The sequence below is a fragment of the Pongo pygmaeus genome, chromosome 4 (assembly GCF_028885625.2).
Source record: "Pongo pygmaeus isolate AG05252 chromosome 4, NHGRI_mPonPyg2-v2.0_pri, whole genome shotgun sequence".
Lineage (NCBI taxonomy): Eukaryota > Metazoa > Chordata > Mammalia > Primates > Hominidae > Pongo > Pongo pygmaeus.
This window is the reverse complement of record NC_072377.2, coordinates 116,442,182-116,468,469: the sequence shown is the minus strand read 5'-3', so window position 1 is coordinate 116,468,469 and position 26,288 is coordinate 116,442,182. Positions and strand designations below refer to the sequence as shown.

The 26,288-nt window shown below is 38.3% G+C and overlaps 1 protein-coding gene and 1 long non-coding RNA gene across 3 annotated transcripts in view; one reads left to right on the top strand and one right to left on the bottom strand.

Moving 5' to 3' along the window:
* Positions 1–24,768, bottom strand: part of LOC129036552 (uncharacterized) — a 28,706-nt gene extending 3,938 nt beyond the window's left edge. The window contains exons 1-3 of the long non-coding RNA XR_008502591.2: positions 24,620–24,768; positions 3,742–3,776; positions 2,597–2,755 (exon numbers count right to left, since the gene is read on the bottom strand). This is a non-coding gene — a long non-coding RNA (uncharacterized LOC129036552). The remainder of the gene's footprint in view (positions 1–2,596; positions 2,756–3,741; positions 3,777–24,619) is intronic.
* EPB41L4A (erythrocyte membrane protein band 4.1 like 4A) overlaps positions 1–26,288 on the top strand; it is a 260,597-nt gene that overhangs the window by 171,067 nt on the left and 63,242 nt on the right. For both annotated transcript variants that reach the window (XM_054487859.2, XM_054487860.2), the window contains 3 exons: positions 12,570–12,661; positions 13,647–13,724; positions 18,594–18,715. In XM_054487859.2, the coding sequence (XP_054343834.1) occupies positions 12,570–12,661; positions 13,647–13,724; positions 18,594–18,715 (292 nt within the window). The remainder of the gene's footprint in view (positions 1–12,569; positions 12,662–13,646; positions 13,725–18,593; positions 18,716–26,288) is intronic.

The window sequence follows — 26,288 nt, the reverse complement described above, 5'->3', positions numbered from 1 at the left end:
GAGAGTTTCTTATTTCATGTTTTTCAGCTGTTTCTTCATGATTAGACTAAGGTTATGCATTCCTAGCTGTACAGCTGCATAGGTGAAATAGTGTCCCTCTTAGGTGTCTCATCTAGGGGCGTATGGTGACCACCTGTCCCTCGTTGGCTGTTAAGTTTGATCACTCATTACAGTGTTGCCTGATTTCTCTGCTGTGTAATTCCTGCTTCTCTCTTGCAACTAATAAGTAGTCTGTGGAGAGATACTTTAAATCAATGCAAATACCCAGTTCCTCTTTAAAATTCTCTGTAAATTTAGCATTCATTGAGGATTCTTGCCTGATCCAGTCTTCTACTAAGATGGTTGCAAAACGCTGATTTTTCTAGCTCTCTACTCCCTCCACATTTATGAGTCAGCCCTCAGCATTCCACTGAAACAAGAGCACTGCCTTCTCTGCCTTTTATTTATTGTCAGTATTTATTAACTTCTGTTTTTTCAATGGTTTAAAATACATTACATACCTATTTATTTTTAATACTTTCAACTTTTATTATAAAGGCTACATGTGCAGGTTTGTTACATGGGTATATTGTGTGACAGTGAGGCTTGGGGTCCTAATGATCCTGTCACCCAGGCAATGAGCATGGTACCCAACAGGTGGTTCTTTAGCCCATGCCTCCCCCGTCCAGTAGTCCCCAGTGTCTGTTGTTTCCATCTTCATGTTCATGTGTATTCAATGTTTAGTTCCCACTTATAAGTGAGAACACCTGGTATTTGGTTTTATGTTCTTGCATTAGTTCACACAGGTACCTACCTATTTTGCTGTTCAGATTTGGTCATTGGGAACCCCTTCAATCTGACTCCTCTGCCTTTGGGATCTGCCCCCATCATTTTGGGGCTAATATCTTCCTTTTTTGGTGTAATATATTTCAGGTGCGTGTTGTATGAACCCTGCCCCTACCCTGAGTGTTAGCCATTCTTCCAAGGAGCTCTGGTTCCTTTGACTAGGAAATGATCTAGATCTGGGTGCTAGGTGTGGTCATTGCTACTAGGGCAACTTTGCTTCTTGGCCTTTTCAGTTGACAGAGCTAGGGAATAATGCATTCATATATACACACATAGACTTTAATACACATGTATACAAATAGAAATACATGTACACATGTGCATATAAGCATACAGATATTGATACATAGCTTAGAAATCAGGAGTTCACAGCATACCTCCAGTTCTGTCCATAGCCACAGGGTTCTTCCTTACCCTCCCTCATTTTATATTTGTATGTCCTTTCTTTGGCCATGAGAACCTTGGCTTCCAAAAAAAGCCACACATTTACTCGTTTGCTCAATTCTATAACACATATCACATAGTTTCAGAATTGCTTTGGTCAGACCACTAAAGTGGACAATTGTTTGCTGTTCTTTCATCCACATGCACCACTTTGCCAAGACAGAGGGCCTAAGAGTCAAATACTGTGTTCAAAATTTACTTGGATTGGTCCTCCCTTCTTCTCTACTTCTTATCATTCATGTCTTCCTTCTTCATTCCTGTGCTCATGTATTCGTTTGAAATCTACCGAGGTTTATTGTTTCAGGTTGTTTTTGGTTATAGCTCCCTCTCCTTCACGTTCTTGTTTAATTTTATTTTTTAATATGTAGAAGGTTAACTTGCTTTCAAAAATCAAAATTACTCAAAAACTCAACTCCCATTTTCCTTCCACCCTGTTCCGCCATGCTTCCTTGTAGGTAACCAACCTCATTGTTTTCTGGTTAATCCTCCCTGTGTTTCTTTTTGTAAAGATAAGCATTTTTTTTCTTCATTCTTTCTTTCCTAAAAGGTAGCATACTGTATGGGTTTTTGTACTGTGTTGGGGTTTTTTCCCCACTTTGTAATATCTCCTAGAAATCATTCTGTATCAGTTTATTGAGAGCTTTCTCATTCTTTTGTACATAGCACTGTATTGAATGTGTGTACCACAGTTTATTCAACCAATCTCTTATGCTTGAATATTTAGGAAAAGTTTTCAATATTTTACAGTCACACATTTTTCTTCATTCGGTAATTTTGTGTGTATGTGTTTTTGGAGGGATATCCATGGGTTAAATTCCCAGTGGTGGGATTGTTTGGTCATAGGGTAAGTACATATGTAGTTTTGTTTGGTATTGCCTTATGCCCCCGCTTCATTCATAGTTGTACCATTTTGTGTCTCCAACTACAATGTATAGAAGTCCTGGAACTATAGATTTAACATTTTCCCCAACTATTCTTAAGTGTGGCTGTTAGTAATAATTGGGTCCTGATGCCACATGACATTTGGGTTTGGAGTCTTTCAGATTTCGTGATGGACTGTTAGACATGTGATCAAATAAATGTTTTAAGTCCAGGTCTCTTGCTCACTAACTGTGGGCAGTTCACTGAACAACATTTAACCTACATTTCCTAATCTGTAAAGTGAGGATGATAATATCTCTTATGATGCTGCTGTGAGGTTACAAGCACCTAGTGCAAAGTTGGGCATGTAATGGGCACACAGTCTGTGTCTCTGAGTTGGAACTGCCTTTGTATTGGGCCACTTAGAGCTATTGCAGTCTTGCACAGGAAAGGACCATGGGATCACCTTATTCTTGGCTGGCGAATAGCTTGTGTTATGGTAGGAAGGGAAGCCCAGGTTTTCAGGCCCATGGCTTTTCCTTTGCTTCACTTGCTGGTGTGTTTTGTTGATTTTGTCCATAATTAAAACACATGGGCCACTTATTCAGAAGTAGTGAAAATTCTCCTGTAAAAAATTTGAGTGTCAGTAGATCTTACCACGTAAGCCTTCGTTTTAACAGGATTGATAATGTTTATTAGACTTTTTAAAAACACTGTGAGATTGGGAATAAAAGTTACTTATCATTAAAATAAAAATTAAATCAATCTGCAAGTATATGAGAGAAATACTGACTTTTTAGGAATACTACAAAACAGATGAGGAGAAGATAGAATAAAAACTATCACAGAAAAATCCATTTGGACTTCTATGTTCATATCTGTGAATTCCTTCAAATAATAAGAATAAGCTCAACATGATAGTTTACAAAGTTTACTGGAATACGATGTAAATATTTGTATGTAATTATTTATCAAGCAATCAACTTATTCATCTGTAAAATGGGTAAGATGGTTTTCACATTTAGCATGTTTTGAAATATAACCCACATAGCTGATAAGAGTACTAGAATATTTTGCTGTTTTTATTCTTTCACTGTGAAATATCCATGCAGAAATGAAAATTAGTTTTATTCTTCAAGTGCTGTGCTGAAATGCACAGTGATTTTTCAGTTAAAAAATACGTAACCATATTACATACATTTCAAAATTTTTTTTAAAAATGTGTGTGTGTATGTATATGTAGAGGGTTGTTTATGTATAGTGCAATATTTTTTAAACTAGAGTATGTACTTACCATACACTTCCCTGAAAGAAAGTTCTTTGCTCAAATAAATTAGAACAACCCACAACCTTACCAGCTCTTGGAGATTCACAGTACATATAAGCTCATTAAAGGTCTGAGTGTTTAGCCCAGTGTTTCCCATACTTACCTGAGCAAAGAACCCTTCTATGCCAATATCGCAAGACCTTAGTGTTGTAAGAAACTCTTTGTGGAACATTGTGTAAAGACTGGAAAGAATAAGATCATGTTTTATTCAGTGTCTTAACATTTCCTTCTGACTTCCTTTTCCAAGTAATGACAAAATTGGTGAATTTTGTGGCAGGACTCACCCTAAATTCATTAGCCAGGTGTAAACTCAGGATGCCTAGAAAAGAGAGCATGAAAAAATATGAGGAAAGCCATTAAAACAGATATTGTGCCCAGGATATCATGTATACTAACATAGTTTAATTTTTAAAACCACAGTCAGTTTCACCATTTAGAAAGATAAAATTTTTCAAAAGACTTACAATTTTGTAAGCTTTCTTTGGTATCTATTTCCAGTTGGAGAATAAAGATTTCAGTTTGACTACTTGCCTTCCTTTGCATGATCAGTAATTAAGAAGAAAGTTATTTTAGTCATTTGCTACCAGCCGTCTGACTATTTTTGTTTCTCTCCTTGGAACCTAAACTGAGTTAATGATTGTGAGTTAATGTAAATCTTGTGTGGATTGGATAGAAAGAAAAAAGCAAAAATCTCACAGTACTTTAGACTTGTAATCATCACACTTCTTTTTAGCCTCTTCCCCACCTCTGTGGAGCATCAGTAGGAAACCTCTCTGCTGTAGACCTTCAGGTACTTACATAATGATTGCATTTTACTTTTCTTAGAAGTACTCATCTCTTTTGCTCTTCAGTGATGACCTACACCGTGTATCTTGGGTTACTTCTAATGTGACCTTGGATGTGAGCCAGGTGTATAATGGGATTCAGAAAGGTATTCATACCCATAATTTTAGGGAGCCTGGGGAAGGCAGACTGTCCAGTTGTGGCTATTTCCCAAAACAAAAACAGGGAGGAACCTGTCAGAGTACAGGATTGCATTCTTGTGTCAAGAATACAGGCTTGGGAGAGGCACTGAAATGGGACTAGGCCCAGGCAGAAAAAATGGGTGTGCTGCTGGCAACGTGAGCCCTTCACTGATCCTGTCAGTAATCCCAGTACCCTTAGAAGAAGCTAGGCGAAAGTAGATTTCTTTCTTTAAGCTCGCCAAGAGAGACATAGCCAGCCAAAATGGGAAAAGAAACTGGGAAGACCAGAGGGAGTTAGGTTGGAAATTTGCTGATATAATACAGGTCCTGAATTCTTACAAATGATGGAATTGGGGGTTTGAGTCAGGTTTACTCTAGAGACCCATGGAGCAGTAATATCCACATGATATTGGACTTACAAGTGACTCAAGCTTGATTCGTTTATGAAGTAAAAAGAAATAGATTCAGAGAATAGCTTTGCTTCTGGTATGAAATGACCAAAGCTATAAAGGTGTTTGAGTAATTTTACAAAAAGCAAGCATTAGATTCTTGGATAAAGTATTTTAGTAGGAGATTGGAATGAACTTCTTTAATTAAGCAGCTGTTCATCTGTGTGAATGAGTAGAAATGTGCTAATTGGCCATGTTTATCTGGAAAAGGTTTGGTAAGTGAGAGTGGTAGAAAGAGATATTTGAAATGCCATGGCAGTGGAATTCATGCCAGCAGTTACTGTACATGGCAAAAGTACACAGAATTTATTCAGAATACCTGGCTCCTGTTTCAGTTATGTTAAGCCTCCTTTTAGTATTTGGATCATTCTGCCAGGAACAGGATAAAAAATAGGCAGCTTGTCCTAAAGCTCACTATAAGTGGAGAGTGAGTTCGTACTTGTCATTTGTACTTGGCAGAAATAATTAGGAGGCCAGTGGGGAGGCGCTTTTGATCCTTTAATATATTTGTACCCAAGGAAACTTGAGAAAAACCCAGTTCTGGTTGGATTTGAAATATCTGTTATCCTTTCCTTAAGTGATGGTAGTTTTTTAAAAAAAGTATTAAAAATTAGGTATCCTGTGATCAGGTCTGTACTTGAAAAGTAAAAGGATACAGTGACATACCTGAAGAAATAAGTTGAAAACCAGACTAAGAAAAGTTTGAGATTTAGAGGAGACTATGTTTTATTTTAAGATGGAATACTTTCTTTCTCCTTCCAAGACTTTTGGAAGACCCATGGGTCTCTAGGTAAACCTGACTCAAACCCCCAATTCCATCATTTGTAAGAATTCAGGACCTGTATTATATCAGCGAATTCCAAAAGTCTTGGAAGTCTTTGGAAGCATGTAATTAAATAAGTTTTGATATTTTTATTTAAGTACTTAAATTATACCTCATTTTGGATGATTTTGCTAAAAATGTAAAAATGTCTATGTCACAGAGAAGTCATTCTCAGCCGTCATTTCTAGTAGGTGGTAATTCTCAGTATGTCCTGCCACACACAGTACTTGCATTGTTGAAAGGCACAGGGAAATGGCGGGTCCATATAGTGAGGAAGGACGTAGTGGTAGAGGGGCAGGGGTAGCCTGTCCTGGTCTGATCTTTACCTTAACAATTTATCTTGATAGAATGCAGTCACAAGCAGACTTATTTTAAATGAATAAATTGTACATTCTATTTTGGAATAATTCAATGCCCTTAAAAACACCCACCCCTTACAGTAGTGATTGCCTCTGGGGAAGGTAATTGGGGACAGTGGTGGGAGGGAGATTGAGTTGTCATTGTATACCCACTTTGATAACTTTGGCATTTATACCATGTGCATGTTATACAATCATGTGTCAATGACACGGATATGTTCTGAGAAGCAAGTCGTCAGGCGATTTTGTCATTGTGTATACATCATAGAATATTTTTACACAAACCTAGCTGGTCTAGCCTACTACACATTGTCAGTCGAGGAAAATAACGAGACAAGTCTCAATCATTTTAGGAGACTTATTTGCTAAAGTTAAGGACATGCCAGGGAGACAGGTCTATGCGTTTCTCCAAAGATGATTTTGAGAGCTGTACATTTAAAGGGCAAAAGATGGGAGTTGAGAAGCACACTGTTTTCATGTAAGAGGTGGGTAGGGAAAAATAGTCATTCATGCCTTTGCCTCAGTGAATCTACATTTTTTTTTACATAGGATGACACAAAAGGGGCAGACGAAAAATGTGGAGAATCTGTATTTTACATCAGATAACACAGACAAAACAGGGTAAGGGAAGAGTCAGATATGCATTTGTGTCCGGGGTGACTGTACCTGTAAAGATAAAGCTATCAATTTGCATTGCCATGGTAAAGTTTTAACAGCTCACTAGGAATTTCCTTATGGGAAAAATATGGGAGAGGCATGTAGCTTTTCATCCATAGCAGTCTTATTTAGGAACCAAAAAGGAGAGGCAGGTTTGCATGACCCAATTCCCAGCTTGAATTTTCCCTTTAGCTAAATGAGTTTGGGGTCCCCAAATTTAATTTCCTTTCACAATACCTAGGCTATACAGTATAGCCTATTGCTCCTAGGCTGCCAACCTGTACAGGTTACTGTACAGGTTACATGTTACTGTACTGAATACTGCAGGCAATTGGAACACTATGGTAAGTATTTATGTATCCAAACACATCTAAACACAGAAAAGGCGCAGTTAAAATACGTTTTATAATCTTAACCGCTGTTGTATATGTGATCCATCATTGACCAAGACATCCTTATATGACGCATGACTGGATATTTAAAAAAAGAAAACTAAAAGAAAAAAAAATTTCTGGCTCCTATCTTCTGACAAAAGCCTGGGCTTTCCCTCCCTGCCCGGAGGAGCTTCTGTGTTTTCCTGTGTGTCTCCTTTCCCAGCTCTGCCACCAGTTTCTTTTGCTGCTAAGGAAACTTTCTGAGTTCATTGACTTTTCTTCCTCACTCTCTAATTGTATAATCCCTATCCCTTTCACAAAGGCCTCGGAAGATTTCTTACCGTGAAATGTGGTAACCTCCTTTCAAACTCTATTTGACCTTTCTGGGTCACTTGAGAGTTGTACTCTCTCTTCCCAGCCTCTCTGACACTCTTTACTGGTATGTTTGGACCTCTCTCACTCCACCTTCAGGAGCGTCTTTGCAGTAATTCCACCTTCATCCATTCTGCACACTCTCCCTGAGCAGTCTTGTTCACTTGGTGAGATCACCTGTGTGAGTAGATGTGCCCTGTCTCTGGCTCTCTGACCTGCATCCTTATTGGCCCTCTAGGTGTCCCATGGGACCTCAAAATCAGAATATTTCAACCTGAACTTAATGTCTATTCCCTTGTCATCCAAATGCCCATTTTTTCCACTTGCTATATTTTAGTAGCACCCAAGCCAGAAACCTGAAAATGTTCCTAACTTTCTTCTTTCGCCAGACAAGGTTTTGGAATTACAGCTAGCCTTGCTGTAATGTGCGTATGTTGGCTTTGTTTCCATCACATGTCTTCATCTTACAAATAAACTCCTAAGTTGGGCAGCGTCATTCAAGTTGGACTTGGGAGAAATTTTATACATATAAATGTTCTGTCCTTATTAAAAGTAGGAGACAAATCATTTCAATTATTCTTTTGCATTGATTGTTTTATGTATATGAGTCCATAGAAACCTCATTTCAGAGGCATTTGCTGCATTTGAGACTTGAGTTTGGTTTGTAGCTTTGAAATTAAATTAGCAAGTATATAACTTCACAGAGCTTGTGGTTTATTGTGTTAGCATTCATATTGTGTTTTGCTTAGTTTTCTGTTCAGTTACTTAAAATATAAATAGTATTTTCTGCAAAATTAGAATTACAGGCGTATCTTTTTTTTTTGCACTTCACTTTATTGTGCTTTGCAGATACTGTGTTTTTTTACAAATTGAAGATTTGTAGCAACCCTGTCAATCTGTTGGTAGCATTTTTCCAAAAGCATGTGCTCACTTTGTGTCACTGTGTCACATTTTGGTAATTCTTGCAATTGTATTTCAAACTTTTTCATTATTATTATATATGTTATAATGATACAGGAGCTAAGAAGGAATTACTTAAGTAGATAACAAGGGCACGGGAGTCCTTGGTAAGGCTCTACTTTCTAATGAAAAGCAGTCCTGAATCATTTTCTAACAAAGAGCACCCTACAAGCTAGGAGCTTGCACAGGTGGGTGCCAGCAGGAACTAAGGACTAGACATTTTCAAAATGCTGGGTCCATCTTCCCTTCTCTGCCAGCCACACATACTATAAAGGAGCAGACAAGATGGCACAGATCAACTGGAAAGCCCATTTACATAAGAAGATTATGGTAGGGTGACCAGTCTTCCCCGCACACTATGTAGACATCATATCTGATGAAACCAATCTGTGAGCCCTATATAAATCAGACACCGCCTTCTGCAGCCTGCCTATAAAATCTGCTGTGGTCCATGGCCTCCCAGCCTTTTTCAGACGTCTCTTTCTCTTTCTCTTTCTCTTTCTCAGGGAACTGCTCTCCTCCCTCCTTTCTTCTCTCTATTAAACTTTCCACCCCTTAACCCACCTGAATTGTTTCTCAGTGCGTGACAATGAACCCCAAGGTATATACCCCAGACAGTGTAGCCACTTCAATAGTGATCTGTGATCAGTGATCTTGGATGTTACTGTTATAATTGATTTGGGGTGCCACAAACTGTGTCTATGTAAGATAGCGATCTTAATTGATAAATGATGCATGTGTTCTGACTGCTCCACAGACTGGCCATTCCCTGTCTCTCTCCCTGTCCTTAGGCCTCCCTAGTTTCCAAGAAACAGTAATATTGAAACTAGGTCAGTTAATAACCCTACAATAACCTCTAAGGGTTCAACTAAAAGGAATAGTTGTGCATCTGTGATTTGAAATCAAATGCTAGAAATGATTAAGCTTAGTGAGGAAGTCATCTTAAAGGGTGAGATAGGCTGAAGGCTAGGCCTCTTGTGCCAGTTAGCCAAGTTGTGAATGCAAAGAAAAAATTCTTGAAGGAAATTTGGAGAGCTACTCTAGTGAACACAAAAATAATAAGAAACAAAACAGTCTTATTGCTGATTTGGAGAAAGTTAGAGTGGTCTGGATAGAAGATCCAACAAGCTGCAGCATTTCCTTAAACCAAAGTCTGTAATCCAGAGCAAGGCTCTAACTCTCTTCAATTCTATGAAGTCTAAGAGAGGTGAGGAAACTGCAGTATAAAAGTAGGAAGCTAGCAGTGGTTGGTTCATCATGAGGTTGAATGACAGTAGCCATCTCCATAACATAAAAAGTACAAGGTGAAGCAGCAAGTGCTGATTTAGAAGCTGCAGCAAGTAATACAGAAGATCTAGCTAAGATTATTGATGAAACTGGCTACACTAAACAACTTTTCAGTGGAGACAAAACAACCTTCTTCTATTGGAAGAAGATGCCATCTAGGACTTTCATAGCTATAACAAGAAGTCAATGCCTGCATTAAAGCTTCCAAGGACAGGGTGAGTGTCTCTTTAGGTGCTACTGCAGCTGGTGACTTTAAGTTGAAGCCAATATTCATTTACTATTCAGAAAATTCTGGGATCCATACAAATGATGCTAACTGTACTCCGTGCTCTATAAATGGAAAAACAAAGCCTGGATGACAGCACATCTGTTTACAGCATGGCTTAGGAAACAAAAAAAATATATATGTATACACACACATATATATATGTGTGTGTGTGCGTATATATATATATATATATTTTTGAGACAGAGTCTCATTCTTATCACCCAGGCTGGAGTGCAGTGGCATGATCTCGGCTCACTGCAACCTCTGCCTCCCGGATTCAAGCCATTCTCCTGTCTCAGCCTCTCAAATAGCTGGGATTACAGGCGCCTGCCACCATGCCCAGCTAATTTCTGTATTTTTAGTAGAGATGTGGTTTTGCCATGTTGGCCAGGCTGGTCTTGAACTCCTGACCTCAGGTGATCCGCCTGCTTCAGCTCCCCGAAGTGCTGGGATTACAGGCGTGAGCCACCGCTCCTGGGCCGGCTTAGTGAATATATTAAGCCCAATGTTGATATCTACTGCTCAGAAAAAAAAGGATTCCTTTCAAAATATTACTATTCATCGACAATGTACCTAGTTATTCTGGAGCTCTCATGGAGATGTACAAGGAGATTAATGTTGCTTTCATGCCTGCTATCCCAGTATCTGTTCTGTAACCCATGGATCAAGAGGTAACTTCAACTTTCAAATATTATTAAGAAATATTCTACAAGCTATAGATGCGATAGATAATGATTTCTCTAATGGATCTGGACAAACAAATTGAAAAACTTCTGGAAAATATTCACCATCCTGGATGCCCTTAAGATAATTTATGATTTATGGCAGGAGGTCAAATTATTCTGATTAGCAGGAGTTTGAAAGAAGTTGATTTCTACCCCCATGATGACTTTGAGGGGTTTAAGACTTCAGTGAAAGAAGTAACTGCAGATGCGGTAGAAATAGCAAGAAAACTAGAATTAGAAGTGAAGCCTGACGGTATAACTTAATTGCTGCAATCCCATGAAAAAACTTGAAGGAATAAAGAGTTACTTCTTATGAATGAACAAAAGTGGTTTCTTGAGTTGGAATCTACTCCTGGTGAAGATGCTGTGAACATTTTTAAAATGACAACAAAGGATTTAAAATATTACACAAACTTGATTGATAAAGTAGTGGTAGGGTTTGAGAAGATTAACTCCAAGCTTGAAAGAAGTTCTACTGTGGGTCAAGTGCTATCAAACAGTATCACGTGCTGCAGAGAAATCTTTCTTGAATGGAAGAGTCCATTAACACAGAAAGCTTCATTGTTGTCTCATTTTAAGAAATTGATATAGCCACTCTAACCTTCAGCAACTACCACCCTGGTCAGTCAGTAGCCATCAACATTGAGGCAGTACCTTCCACCAACCAAAAGATTATGACTTCCTGAAGGCTCAGATGAGTTTTACCATTTTTCACCAATAAAGTATTTTTAAATTATAGTATATATGTTTTTTTAAGACATAATGCTGTTATATACTTAATAGACTACAGTGTAGTGTAAACAACTTTTACATGCTCTAGGAAGCCAAAAAATATGTGCAACTCACTTTATTGCAATATTCACTTTATTGCAGTAGTCTGGAGCTGAACCTACAGTATCTCCAAAGTATGCTTGTACAGTTGTTCCTCAGCATCCACAGGGTATTGGTTTCAGAAACCTTCCTCCCAAATGAGAATGCTCAAGTTCCTTATATAAATGGCATGGTATTTGCATATAACCTACACACATTCTCCCATATGCTTTAAGTCATCTCTAGATTACTTATGATACCTAATATAAGTGCTATGTAAATAGTTGTTATGCTCTATTGCTTTTTAAATTTGTATTATTTTTTCTGAATATTTTTGATTCAAGTTTGGCTAAATGTGTATGTGGAACCTGTGGATATAGAGGGTTGATTTGTACCTTCAGTGTGGTTTTATTTCTTACATATTAAATATAGAGAATCAAGTAACTACTGGATTAAAATAATTAGCATGTATTATACACCTATTATATGATACTTTACATATGCATATTGTTGAATTTGATCCACTCAGTGACTTGATGCAGAATGGAGAGACATGGCATCAGAGGCATTATTTAATTTTCCCAGATTATGCCGCTGGGGTGGTCACTCCTGGTGGTTTTTGGCTTGAGATTCTTTACTCATTGCTTTATGTGTGACTTGTTCATCCCTGAAAGTAATACACTTAAGGACTGGATTTGTGGGCATCTTCTTTTTACTGGGAGTTGATTTTCACATGGTCTGTGCTTTTCCTGTATTAGTGGCCATTTATGAGGGAGATTTTGTAGTATTTCACTGCCATCATCCAAACTATCTATCGTCATGGGGCAATGTAAAAGTAGGTAATAAAGGTACTTTAAGATTTAAATGGAATTTATAAAATTTTAATTGATGGAAGGTGATTTTAATGCACCTCTCCAAAAATAGTTACCAAGAGACAATTATTCTTTATATATTATCAATAATCTCTCTGCTTGAATTTTTGTTACCTAAAGGGGGCTGTTATTTGAAGAATGCTATCTTCCTTCCCTGGTCATTATTCATATTCTGTCTCTTTCTCTCTTAGTGTAACGAAACCTCATTCTTTTTTGAAGCTCGGAGTAAAACTGCTTGCAAGCACCTCTGGAAGTGCAGTGTGGAACATCATACATTTTTTAGGTAAATTGATGTAAAAATTTTGTTTGTTGTCTTAATAAATGAAAATGGCATTTATTTTTATAAAAAGAATTCTGTCTAAAACAGAAATTTGGAATTGTTTCCCTTTTATTAATTTTCTCAATTTCTAATTCTCTGGATTATGTTAATACAAACATGCACACATATATTCATGTATGTGTACATATATATACACATAGACACTTATACACATAGATACAGTTAAATCTTTGATACTACAAGAAAGGATCGAGGTAATATTTTTTAGGTTTATGTAAAACATGCAGCCATTGCTAGCACCTATGTAGTATTGGTGGAAATGGAGTGTTCTGTGCATAATTAATTTGAAAAGCCTATCAGCCATCTAGGTAGAAATGTGGTAAGGCAGTTAGGTGTACAAGGCTCACTGGAAAGACCAGAGTTGATGAAGTCACTTAAGTAGTTATTTACAGAAGTGGCTGGATGAGGTCACCAGTGGAAACAGTGGAGAGAGAAGCAGAACTCCAAGGACTGAGCTTGGTGGCCCTCCCGACATTAGAGGGCAGGATGAGCCAGTCTAGAGTATGAGAAGGAGCAGTCAGAAGAGTGTGTTGTATCCTGGGAAACGAGGAAAGAGAATGTCTTGATGAATAAGGTGCTGGCAACTGCATGCAGTCCTCGTGGGAGGTTAGGTCAGATGAAACTAGAGAACTGACTTTTGGATTGTGGGGATACTTTTTTCTTTGTTTCACATGTTTATGTTGTAAAGATAAAACAAAAATTTAGCTGGTAATACATTAAGCTTTATTTTTTGTTTTTGTTTTTTAAATGGAAACAAAATTGAATTCTTCCCTGTTTCATCCTCATGGAGTATGAATAGCATGATGTTGGAGAAGTATTCTTATAAAGTAGCTGGAGTCCTTTATAAAGTTTGTGTTAGGAGAAGGGGGTGGCCCAGAATGCCTATAACATTGAGTCTTTGTCTGATTTTCTTTTAAAAATTGATTAGAATGCCAGAAAATGAATCTAATTCACTGTCAAGAAAACTCAGCAAGTTTGGATCCATACGTTATAAGCACCGCTACAGGTAAGTGACATGTTTTTCCTTGGGGGGATGTGTTTGTAAATAAATACTTAATTCAGCTGTCATACATGCTCAGTCAAGTTTTTTATTTATTTTTTTCTTTTTTCTTGCATTGCCAATGTGTTTTGTAAGCATAACAGTTTATTGAAACTTCCTCAACAAACATGATTTTCCAGATTTAATTATATTTAATGTCTGCATTAGCTATGTTGTGGGCTTTTAGATCATAGTAAAGTTTATTATCTTCAGAAATTCATTTTGACACAGTTATCACTTATTTTTAATTATGTGTGTTTTGTGATTATGAAACAATGTAGATTCTGAATAGTAACTAATTGTATTTTTAAGACATTCAGTTGATCCCCTATTTTAATACAATCTATACTTTTTATATTGTGCATCAAACCATGTTTTTTCTGCAACATGAAGCCTGCATGTAGTAATGCTAGCAATTATATCTCAACTTTATTGAGCAGTTACTAAGTGCTATGTACTGTGATACACGTTTTCCATTCATTCATTGCTTCATTTAATTATCAATCTTCTGTAATAGTAGCCCCATTAATGTATGAGGACCCTAAGGCTCAAAGAGGTCAAGTCCCTTCTCCAGGTAATCCAGCTAGGTAGCAGGGAAGTGGGATCCATCCCCTGGCGCTGTAACTGCAGAGCTCATGTTTATAACCATTAGGCAAACTGTTAGCCTGTTGTGGAAGAAGCCTGATTGTCATGCAGCTGAGCAGGTGCTTATGTCTTTTTCTGATACCAGCATTAAAAATGAGAGTGGGTTCTATATTTTGAAAAAGAATTTGTCTTGTTTCAATTCATTCTGTTCAATGGAGAGAGCCTGTGATGTGCAAGGCATGGTATTAGGTACCTAGAGATACAAAGAATCAGATCTACCCACTTCTGCCTTCAAAGAGCTATAGTATTATTCAAACAGTGAGGGAGGTCCCCAGGCCTTGTAAAACCCAAGAAGGGTGGGGAAATGCCACCTAGTGTCACAGAGATGGGACACTTTTGTCAGTTCCATTGGAGACATCACTGAATGAAATGCTTCCTTAGGAGGTACAAAAAAAGCCAAGGCAAGCATTTTCAGGACAATAGTCCTCTATGCTAGATTTTAATTCTTCTCTTTTATAATGCACTTTTTGGGTCTTGAATTTGAGATTAAAGATTATCAGTAAAAGAGTAATGAATATTAAACGTTCAGTGGATTCATCTTTATATATTATTTAGTTGAAAATTTGCTCATTTCATGAATAAAAATATTTGTGTCATTGTATTATAGATATTCTTGGAATTTACATGAAGCTATTCATTGATATGTTAATGTTTAACCTTTAGGTTTTCACTGTTCTTCTGTAGACAGTGATACAATTATGAAGAATTTAAGGAAGTATTGTTTACATTTATATTGAGAAGAGCAGGTAATAGTCAGTATTTGGACTGTTCTTCCAGTTGTGGCATAAAACATCACCAGGATTATAGAGAGAATGTCTCCTTGTCCCTGAAATGGAGCTGGTAGAAAGACATCTGTCTTAATGTTCATACTATTAAAATTGTAATTATCCTGTTTAACATACGCTGTTGTTGGCTTCCACAAATTTAGCCATACTTTATTTCTCAAATTTATTGAAATGCAAATTTTGTGGCTACTGGGAATTATTATTAGGAAGTTATTGGATTCTGCATATTAAATATCATTTCTTCCATGGAAGTGATTAAAAGTAACCTTTGCAAAATTGGAGGCCATGCTGAATCTGTTCTAATTTTGTGGCTGATGTTACCTGCCTAGTAAGTCTTAATGAATCTTAAATCTACATGTCTATACGTAGGAGACACTAACATTACACCATCCTTGGAAGAAAGATGATGCCCAGAGCTTAGACAGGGATGGGTCTCTGATTGCACACAGACTGTTTATTGTCAAAAGAGGGCAAGCAACCAGAATTTAACCAGCACAATATGCCTGCCCCTTTCTTGAGACATTCCGGAGATATCCTGGAATGAAAGCAGAGCTCTGGAAACACATTCTCCTCCTTTCACCCTGCAGGCTTTTAAAGAATAGGGTATAAAGAACAGCCTAACAAGTGGCTGCAGTGTGTGAATGCAGATGTCTGGGTGTGTTTGTGTGTGTAATTGTGTATGTATTTATAGTGATGTGTTAGTGTCTTTGTGGTTGTGCACGTACATGTATGTGATGGAGGAAGACAAGAGTTCTAGTCTTTACTCTCTCTTGCATTTTAGGGCTTGCAAAATGCCAAGGACAGTAGCACTTTTTGGGAAAACTAGTGCTTACTTAAGGGGAAAATCGGACATTTTTTAGTGATATGGGAAAATTAAGATTAAAAATTAAATTTGTGAGGAAAGGCTGAGCTGAAATCTGATGTTCCAGTACTTTTTGTTGTTGTTGTTACTGTTGTTTTATTACCAGAGACCAATAATCTGAAATAGAAATCTTTGATTAAACATTTTGTTATACATTGCTATCTTCTCTGAGCCCCTTACAAATTAACCTTGCCTTTACCTGTCATTAAGTTTGTGGGGTGCTCCTAGTTTTAATTAATTAATGAGTTGTGTAGAATTTACACTTGAGAATTGAGAAGGAGGGCTTAGAAACTCCTCTGGGAACCCAGATCCTCCCTGTAGGACTTAACTCACAGGAAGTGTCATGAGATTTCACATTCTATGAAGCATGGAAGAGAGACCAAGTTCTCCTAAGAACCTCCTTTGTGTCAGTTGCTTTCACATGTGCAGCTTTATTTAATCCACACAATGACCTGCCAAAGAGGTTTCATATCCCCCTTTATATAGATGAGAAATTGGAGCCTCCAAAAGTAAAGTAAGCATCCCTAATCAGTAAGTGGCAAAGCTGGGATTTTGAACCTGAGTATTTCTACTCTCGTTCTTTTCTTTCTATTTCACTTAGAGGCTGAAGGGGCTGCTGGCAGTGCCACTCAGCATGCAGAGGGATGTGTTTATGCCAGAGGCAGCAGGGAAGTGGGTGATCACAGAAATAAAACTGTGTCCTGTCGTAACAGAGAGCCACCAAACATGCACAGGGACTTTCATCACCTTACACTGTAAATCTCTATACTTGTCAATTACTTTCTGCTACAAGGAAATAGGATGCTATATAAGAATACTTCTGCCAGGAAATTGTAAGAACAAGTAGAAATATAAATGAGGAAAATGAGGCTGCAAGGATTTTTACAAATAACCTTCTGAAGACCACATAGCTAGGGAAAGGCAGAGCTTTGCTTTAAACAGGGCTTGCAACTTCAAACCCAACAGCTACATGTGCTGTTCCTTCTCCCATGCCACCAGGCTATGCCATACTGACCAGCTGGGGGTCAGAAAGCTTGTTCTAGTGCTGGGTCCTGTATAGCCTATGGCAGATCACTTTACGCTTCTGGTCCTTAGTCTTATTAATCTTATGATATGATTTTCTCATTTCTCCTTTGTTCCGAGAGAGAAACCATGAGAAAAATTTGAATAATAAAAAAAATCTGACCGTGAAATGCCTCAGTGGTTCACATATTGGGTTATATTTTTAGGGGGAACATTTTTTCCTCTGTGAGATGAAGTGTACAGTGCCCAGGTCTTTCTGTTAATAGTGAGTCTGTTGAAAGTAGGCCTTATCTTCATACCCCAGACCATTTATAATAATGAAAATTTTCACTTTATGGGGATTTTTAGCTTTTTGGAAATCTGTGTTATCCCGTGTACCTTTTTAAAAGAAGTTACATTTCAAGCAAAAGAAAATCTGTCAGTTTGCTCCTCTCCCCTCCCGAATTTCCATGAACGGTTACTGAACATGAAGAACAATCATGGATGCGCCCTGGCATCTTTATTCCCCTGGTAGCTGATACCACACGTCCCAACTTAGCCTGATGCAGGGTCATTTTTATGAGGATTGTAGGCATCTTCATTTTTAATAAAGGTAGAGGAGGTAGTGAGGAAGAGATGAATTTTAAGTCTGTTTAATTTGTTTTTTTGGGGAAACACCCGTATTTATCCTGTAAATGTAAGATGAATAGAATTTGGGGCCATTAAAAGACTTTTTTCCTCCCATAGATGGCTGTACTTGTGGTGAATCAAACTAGACTTGTAGAAATGCGTTTTTCCTATACCTAAATGATATTTTCCTGCATGAAAGCCAGGGTCATACAGTTGCTCAAATTCAGCAGTTGTGGAATAAATTGTTAGTAAGATGAATGTTCACTGAAATCCAGCAAACTAAATCACATGATTCCTTGGGAAAATTATTTGAGAAGTTTGGCCCAGCCCCAGGGAAAGCTGTCCTGGAATCTGCATGGAATCTGTAGAGCAGCAGTGCTTTGCATGGGCTTCTAGGCCTGCCTTCAGTCTTCCTGGACACTTGATCTGGCCCAGGCAAGGTGGGCATAGTAAATGGCTAATTGTGCCATGATAAGAGTCCAGAATAAAATCATACTGAGTGGTCCTGTGGGGGATGCTTTACAACCTGCTGTGTGAGTACAACATGGAGCTCACGTGGAATCATTGCCTTCCCACAGTGTAGCCCAACTTAATTTATTATTTAGTGACCTTAAAGACTATCAGCAACCTTTATTTCTAGCCCATCATTCTACTGAAATCTGACTTCTCCTTTAATAAATTCTTTCTTCCTGTTTCCTCCTCTGAAAGATTTTCCTTCTATCTAATGTAAATCTCCTCCTAGAATTTATTAACCACTCCCTTGATCAGTATTGCAATGAGAATCAATTAAAAACCAGGGAGTCTGGGTGTTTTTTCTTCTCTCCATATTTGGCAGATGTTCTGAATGACCTGTTGTTTAATTTTGTGGCTGTGTGGTTTTACCTTTGCTAATCAAAATGTTGCACTTTCAAGTGGCAGGACAGCTTTGCAAATGAGCCGAGATCTTTCTATTCAGCTTCCCCGGCCTGATCAGAATGTGACAAGAAGTCGAAGCAAGACTTACCCTAAGCGAATAGCACAAACACAGCCAGCTGGTAAGTCATGGCTCCCCTGAGTTATCTATGTAACCTTGTTTTCCTTTAGGCTGGTAGTGTAAGATATACTCAGGTGATGTCTGTAACTCTATAGTCTTTCTATTGAAATTTCTAATATTAAAATTTTCTAATATTAGAAATTTTAATTTGATCTTGGAAATGTTCAAGCAGACAGTAATTTTTAAGAAGACAAATAGTCATCTTGAATCACCATGACCTGCTTAATGGCTATACTTTCTTTTTTTTTCTTTTTTGAGTTAGGATCTTGCTCTGTCACCAGGCTGGATTGCAGTGGCATGGTTATAGCTCACTGCTGCCTCGACCTCCTGGGCCCAAGTGATGTTCCGACCTCAGCCTCCCAGGTAGCTGGGACTATAGGCACATACTACCGTGCCCGGTTACGTTACATTACGTTACGTTACGTTACGTTACGTTGATAGGGTCTCACTATGTTGCCCAGGCTGGTCTCAAACTCTTGGGCTCAAGTGATCATCTCTCTTCAGCCTCCCAAAGTGCTAGGATTACAGGCATGAACCACCATGCCTGGCCCCATACTTTCTTTTTGAAGGGGTTTTATTTTAAATAAAATCTTGGCTGGGCACAATGGCTCGTACCCATAATGTCAGTGCTTTGGGAGGCTGAAGCAGGAGGATGGCTGGAGCCCAGGAATTCAGGGTTACAGTGAGCTATGATCATGCCACTACACTCCAGCCTGGGTGATAGACTGAGACCCTGTTTCTTAAAACAAACAAACAAAAACCACACAAGACAAAATGCTAAACTGAGTAATTTCTTAGTTTGATGTATTTGAGTTGAAATTGAAAAAACTCTTAGCAAGAGTCTTAAATAAAAAACAAACAACAAAAAATAGCACTTCTGGGCATGATGGTGAGGCTGTCGTCCTAGCTACTCAAGAGGCTAAGGCAGAAGTATCGCTTGAGCCTGGGAGTTCGAGTATAGCCTGAGCAACAAAGTGAGGCCCCTATCTATTAAAAATACAAATTAAAAAAAAGGAGCACTATTGAGGTGACCTAATTTGAGCTTCATTTGTACAGAATCCAGTTGGTTTTTGTTATTATTGGTCTTTTATTATGCAACATAATATACATATAGAAAGTATATAAATAAAATATACATACTTACGGACATATACATACATGTATACATATGTGTGTAGACATATACAAAGTTTAATCTAGCCCGCATCCCAAAAGTGCCACATGGGTATTTCACTCATAAGTGTTCTCACCATTTCCTCCCCTCAGTTAGAGGAAACTTCTGTTTGACTTTGTGGTAATTTTATTCCTTTCTTTTCATTATAATTTGTCAGTATTTCCTGAACAAATTAGTTTATTTTGCCTGTTTTTAACATTAGATGAATGGAACATAGTATGTCTTTTTTTGTGTCTTGATTCTTCCTGCCAACATTATATACAGTGTGAACTAAAGCGCGTTCCTTTTTCTTGCTGTGAGTATTCTTGTGTTTGACAATTTATTCATTCTACTGTTGATGGACATTTGGGTTATTCAGATTTTTTTTTTAATGAAGACACTGTGTCTTTAATAAAACCACCTAATCAATCAGCTTTAATCCATGTTCAGTGCTCACTGCTCACAGAATTTTACTGTGAAGTAATATTGCTGAACGTTAGTTTGTGGCTTGCTTATAGATCACCCTTGTCTAACACTCTCCAGTGTCCTTTCACAGATATTATCTTGTTTGAGCCTCACCCTGTGAGGTGGGGCAAGGGAAAGAGTACATCCCATTTTACAGATGAGGAAGATGTGGTTCTAGCAGTTATTCAGAGGTGTGGCTGGTACAGGAGCCCAGGTCTCCTGGGTCTAGCACATTATAGGAAGTAAATGAAATTTTTAGTAACAATATTAACATTGGAACATTGTGTGAAAATTGACATAGCATTATGACGTCTATCATTTCATTGAATCCTTTTGCCAAGCCTGTGAAGAAAAGTGTATGAGTTTGTTTTACCATTCCTGTGTGTGAGAATGTCACCTGACTTACTGCTTCTAAAGTCAAATTAAGTCTGACTGTAGTTCCCTTCCTCTTGTTGGGCTGGGAGGAAATAAAGTTCTTTCTGGTGGTTCTACACTGACAAGAATAAAACATGACTAAATTTGCAATAGATTACCTTGCCACATCACTATTATTTTACCTCCCTTCAGCTAATGAGGAAACTAAGACGTGAAAGGCAGTTTGGCTAAAACTACTGTGGAGTAGGTTTACTGGGCATTGGTTACAACTTGTTTGAGTCCATTGAGAGAGAACACGAGCATGTGCAACAAGTTACATGAAGCTTATGTATTACTTACACATGGGCATCAGAGGACAAAGGAAGTCTAGGATTTGTTGTAAGCTGGTCCCTCTAATGCACAGCCCAGCCTTTTTGGAGGACAGCCTCCCAGCATCAGGTGGATCTCTGTCTCTCTCTCTCTTTTTTTTTTTTTTTTGAGACAAGGTTTCACCTTGTCACCCAGTCTGAAATGCAGTGTTGTGGCCATAGCTCACTGTAGCTTTGAACTTATGGCTCAAGGAATCCTCCCACCTCAGCCTTCTGTGTAGCTGGGATTACAGGCATACGCCACTATGCCTGGCTAAAGTTTTTTAATCTTTTATTTTTTGTAGAGATGGGGTCTTGCTGTGTTTAGGCTGGTCTCAAACTCCCAGCCTCAAGCGATCCTTACATCTTGACCTCCAGAAGTGTTAGGATTACAGGTGTGAACCACTGTGCCTGGCAGGTGAATCTTTTAAAGATGTGGACTGTATTATGCTTTTATTATTATAAAAATACATGCTTATTTTATAAAATTTAGAAAACTTAGAATCTTCTCTCCCAAAAAGAATATTTATATTCAACTCCATTCTACTTGTAGTAGCACTGTATTATACAGCCTTTTGGTCAATTGTATATCTTTTTCACACAAGTGGTACAATCATGGGTTTTCAACTTGCTTTTCTTACTTAATAATACCTCATGGATATGTTCTAAGTCTTTAAATGTTCCTAAACAATGCCATTTTAATATCTGTATGATTTTCTGCTGTATAGATATAGAGATGTGACAATTCAACCAGTCTTTAATTCTTGGATATTTAAGCTGTTTCAAAATTTGAAAACCATCAATAGCTCTAAAGTGAATATTCTTGTAGTGATATCTTTAAGCATTCATGACTATTTATATATTTTAAACAATGGTGTATATTCATCATTTTTATTCTAAAAAGAGGATTAAACAATGCTGTGTTGAAATTTAAGACTTTGCTGAGACCACCTTTCAGTCTGATTTTTGAATTGCTTTTATCCTGACTTTTCTTTTTTTCTTGAGACGGAGTCTCACTGTGCCACCCAGGCTGGAGTGCAGTGGTCCAATCTTGGTTCACTGCAACCTGAAACCATAAAAACTCTAGAAGATAACATTGGTAAAACTCTTCTAGACATTGGCTTAGGCAAAGCTGTTCATAGCCAAGAACCCAAAAACAAATGCAACAAAAACAAAAATAAATAGATAGGACCTAATTAAACTAAAAAGCTTCTGCACAGCAAAGGAAATGATCAGAGTAAACCCTCAACCCACAGACTGGGAGAAAATATTCGCAAACTGTGCATCCAACAAAGGACTAATATCCAGAATCTATGAGGAACTGAAATCAGCAGGAAAAAAATGAATAACTCATCAAAAAGTGGGCAAAGGACACGAATAGACAGTTCTCAAAAGGAGATGTACAAATGGCCAACAAACATGTGAAAACATGCTCAACATCACTAATGATCAGGGAATTGCAAATCAAAACCACAATGAGATACCGCTTTACTCCTGCAAGAATGACCATAATTAAAAAATAAAAAAAATAATAGGTGTTGGTGTGGATGTGGTGAAAAGTAACACTTTTACACTGCTAGTTAGAATGTAAACTTGAATAACTACTATGGAAGACAGTATGGAGATTCCTTAAAGAACTAAAAGTAGAGCTACCATTTGATCCAACAATCCCATTATTGGGTATCTGCCCAGAGGAAAAGAAGTCATTATGTAAGAAAGACGCTTGCACACGATGTTTATAATAGCACAGTTTGTATTTGCAAAAGTATGGAACCAGCCTAAATGCCCATCAACCAACAAGTGGATAAAGAAAAGTGGTGTTTATATTACTATGTACACTATAGAATACTACTCAGCCATAAAAAGGAACAAAATAATGGCATTCGTGGCAACCTGGATCAGGTTGGAGACCATTATTCTTTTTTTTTTTTTTTTTTGAGACAGAGTCTAGCTCTGCCTCCCAGGCTGGAGTGCAGTGGTGCGATCTCGGCTCACTGCAAGCTCCGCCTCCCGGGTTCACGCCATTCTCCTGCCTTAGCCTCCCGAGTGGCTGGGACTACAGGCGACCACCACCATACCTGGCTAACTTTGTATTTTTAGTAGAGACAGCGTTTCACCCTGTTAGCCAGGATGATCTTGATCTGGCCTCGTGATCCGTCTGCCTTGGCCTCCCAAAGTGCTGGGATTACAGGCGTGAGCCACCGTGCCTGGCCTGGAGACCGTTATTCTAAGTGAAGTAACTCAGGAATGGAAAACCAAATATTATATGTTGTCATTTTTAAGTGGGAGCTAAGCTATGAGGACACAAAGGCATAAGAATGATATAATTGACTTTGGGGATTTGGGGGGAAGGGTAGGAGGGGGTGAGGGATAAAAGAATACACATTGGGTACAGTGTACACTGCTTGGGTGATGGGTGCACCAAAATCTCAGAAGTCACCACTAAAGAACTTACTCATGTAACCAAGAACCACCTGTTCCCCTAAAACTATTGAAATCAAAATAATAAATAAATTAAAATAACCCCACAAGAGTTATTTAGTGGAGTAGGAATAGGCAAACGTTTTTCACGAAGGGCCAGATAATGAATATTTTAGGCTTTGCAGGCCATGTGGTTTCTGATGTAACTATTCACCTCTGCTATTTGTAGCACAATAGCGTCACTGAAAATATGCAAATGAATAAATGTGATGTGTTTCAAAAAAAACACAAAACATTTGTATATAATTTTTTAAAAAGTCCTGATGGGAGTTATTACTTTTTGTTAGTTTGTATCATTAATTTATACTAAATAAGTTTTTACTTTAGAAGACATTTCTTTTTAATTCCGAAGTTAAAGTAATTCAATCAAACAAGATGACTAGTCCCCTTAACTTGCATCCCAGTTCTCTGTAAGTTTAAACAGCATGTTTATTCACCTCTCAATCATGAGTAATAAATGCCCTGGCAGCTAAAAAGCCATTGTGTTTAGAATTTGCCAAGTGCAGGCCCTGGCACCTTTATGAGGAAGTACATTCCAGAATCAAGTGCCCTGCACCCAGCTGCCTGCTTCCCCACCCAGAGGAGGTCAGCATCAGGGCAGGCAGCCAGAGCATTCCTGCAAGTCTAAACTGCCTCAGAGGAGCTTGAGTAAAGCCAGAAAAGGGACGGCAGGAGGAAAAAGTGCCCTCCTGGTACAACCCTCTCTGTGACAAGTTCTTGGCAACTCACACAGTTGGATTCCTGTCAAAGGAGATCGTCTCTGCTGTAAGTAGGCAATGAAGACAGAATATTTGGATATAATTCATAATTAGCTTTAAGAAAAGTAATGGGTGAAGCCATTTGCGATGGATACACAAGGCTTTGATTATCTGATGCAGCATTTTAAGTTCTTAAAAATATCTCTCTGAACACACAAATACTTGCAGCATAATCTTTGAACTATTGAAAAGCAAGATAAGATGACATTTTTGGCATTCCCATTCTGGCTCTGTGGAAGGGGCTGCAAACAGAGTGCATAAGGGGTTGTGAAAATGATTTCTGAGAGGATGGTTTGTGCACAGTGTGCAAGAGGACAGCTACTTACTGCTCGGACCAAGCCAGTTGTTTCTTTGCAGCGGAGTGGACCTAGTGTTGATGTATCTTCCAGTGTTTCAAGAGAAGTACAAAATCTGGATGTTTATGTGAACTTCCTAGAATTTGAAATACCAGCAATTAATTTCATTTTAAGAAGACTTTGTGTGCTAAATTAAACATTTCTGATGGACAGATTTGGCTTGAGGGCTGCTTCCCTGGAAACTCTGTCCCTTGACAGAGCTGGTGTGAGTGGTTGATCTACCATGTGACAGGTGACTCCATCTGCCCTGGGGCTCACACTGTGTTTCTGCAGCATCCTCAGTGATCACCACTGTGTTTGATTCAAACACTCCATTACTCCAGACATGAGCACTTTGTAGTTAGTAGGTCAGTGGGCCAACTCCAGGGGATGATGGTGCCACACAGCTCTGGACCCCCCATAGTGAATGATTCGCCTGAGGGTAGCTGACCAGCATCTATTGTTGACCCAAGGTGGGTGCAGTCAAAACAAGGAAGACAGAGAAATTCTTTGATATAATGAAGTACGGTTTCATTTGATGAAGTATAGCTCTGGGCTGCTAAGAAATAGCAATGTCAAAACAATAATTATTTATTGAACACTTCCTCTGATTGGCACATTGTGTCAGATGCAAGTCAGCAAAACCTCAGTGTGGCTTGTGGCAGTCAAATCTGTGTTTTGAAGGCAGAGGAAAGGTGATTTATCTGAATAGAGATGGAGGTATCAGTGCGATCCAGTAAGCTGGATCCTGGTACTTGCTGGTTCAGCTTCAGTAATCCATGTACTAGACATGTAATATTATAAAGTCACTTAGCCAGCCTGAGCCTTGATTTCTTCATCTGTCAGATGGGTTGCTGTCATGGGAATGTGTCTGAAATGGGCTGAGTATCTTGTCAGAACTTGTAGAGGCTTGGTACACTTTAGTTTCCTTCTCCTAAACCAAAAGGATGTCTTTCTATTCACAGTGTGGACCACTGTGAATCCATCTGTCAATGTCTGAGGTATATTTGCCGTAATGGCATCAACTTCATATACAAAGGATGATGTTATTATGTTGAGGTGCTGTGGGCTTTTGAGAGTGAGGGGTAAGGAGAGGCCATTCAAGTACAGTGAGAGGGACTTGGAAAGGAAATTGGACACTCTTACTTAAATCTAGAACATTCAGTATAAATCAAGTGTGAAGAACTGGGCCAGTCAGAGCATACTATGTGAAGGTTTCTTCTGTCCTGCCTGCCTACAGATTTTAGCACCCCAGGGCAGCTGTTGGGAGCAGTATCAGGATCACAGAGTTAGGAGGTGTCTTTCTTACTACGTTTCTACTCTTCAGAGTAGCATTTAGTCCAAGCCTTTTTTTTTTCATTGTGATAAAACCATAACATTAAATTTACCATCTTAAGCATTTTAAGAGTAAGTTCAATAGTATTAAATATATTCACATTGTTGTGCAACCAATCTCTAGAGTGTTTTCATCTTATGACTCTGAAACTATACCCGCTAAACACCTCTTACCCTTTCCTGCTCCCCCCAGCTATTGGTAATCGTCTACTTTGTTTCTATGATTTTGACTACTTTAGTACTTCATATAAATGGAATCATCTAGTATTTGTTCAAGCCATTTTTCTTCTCTATTTTTTTTTTTTTACACCAACATCTCTACCCT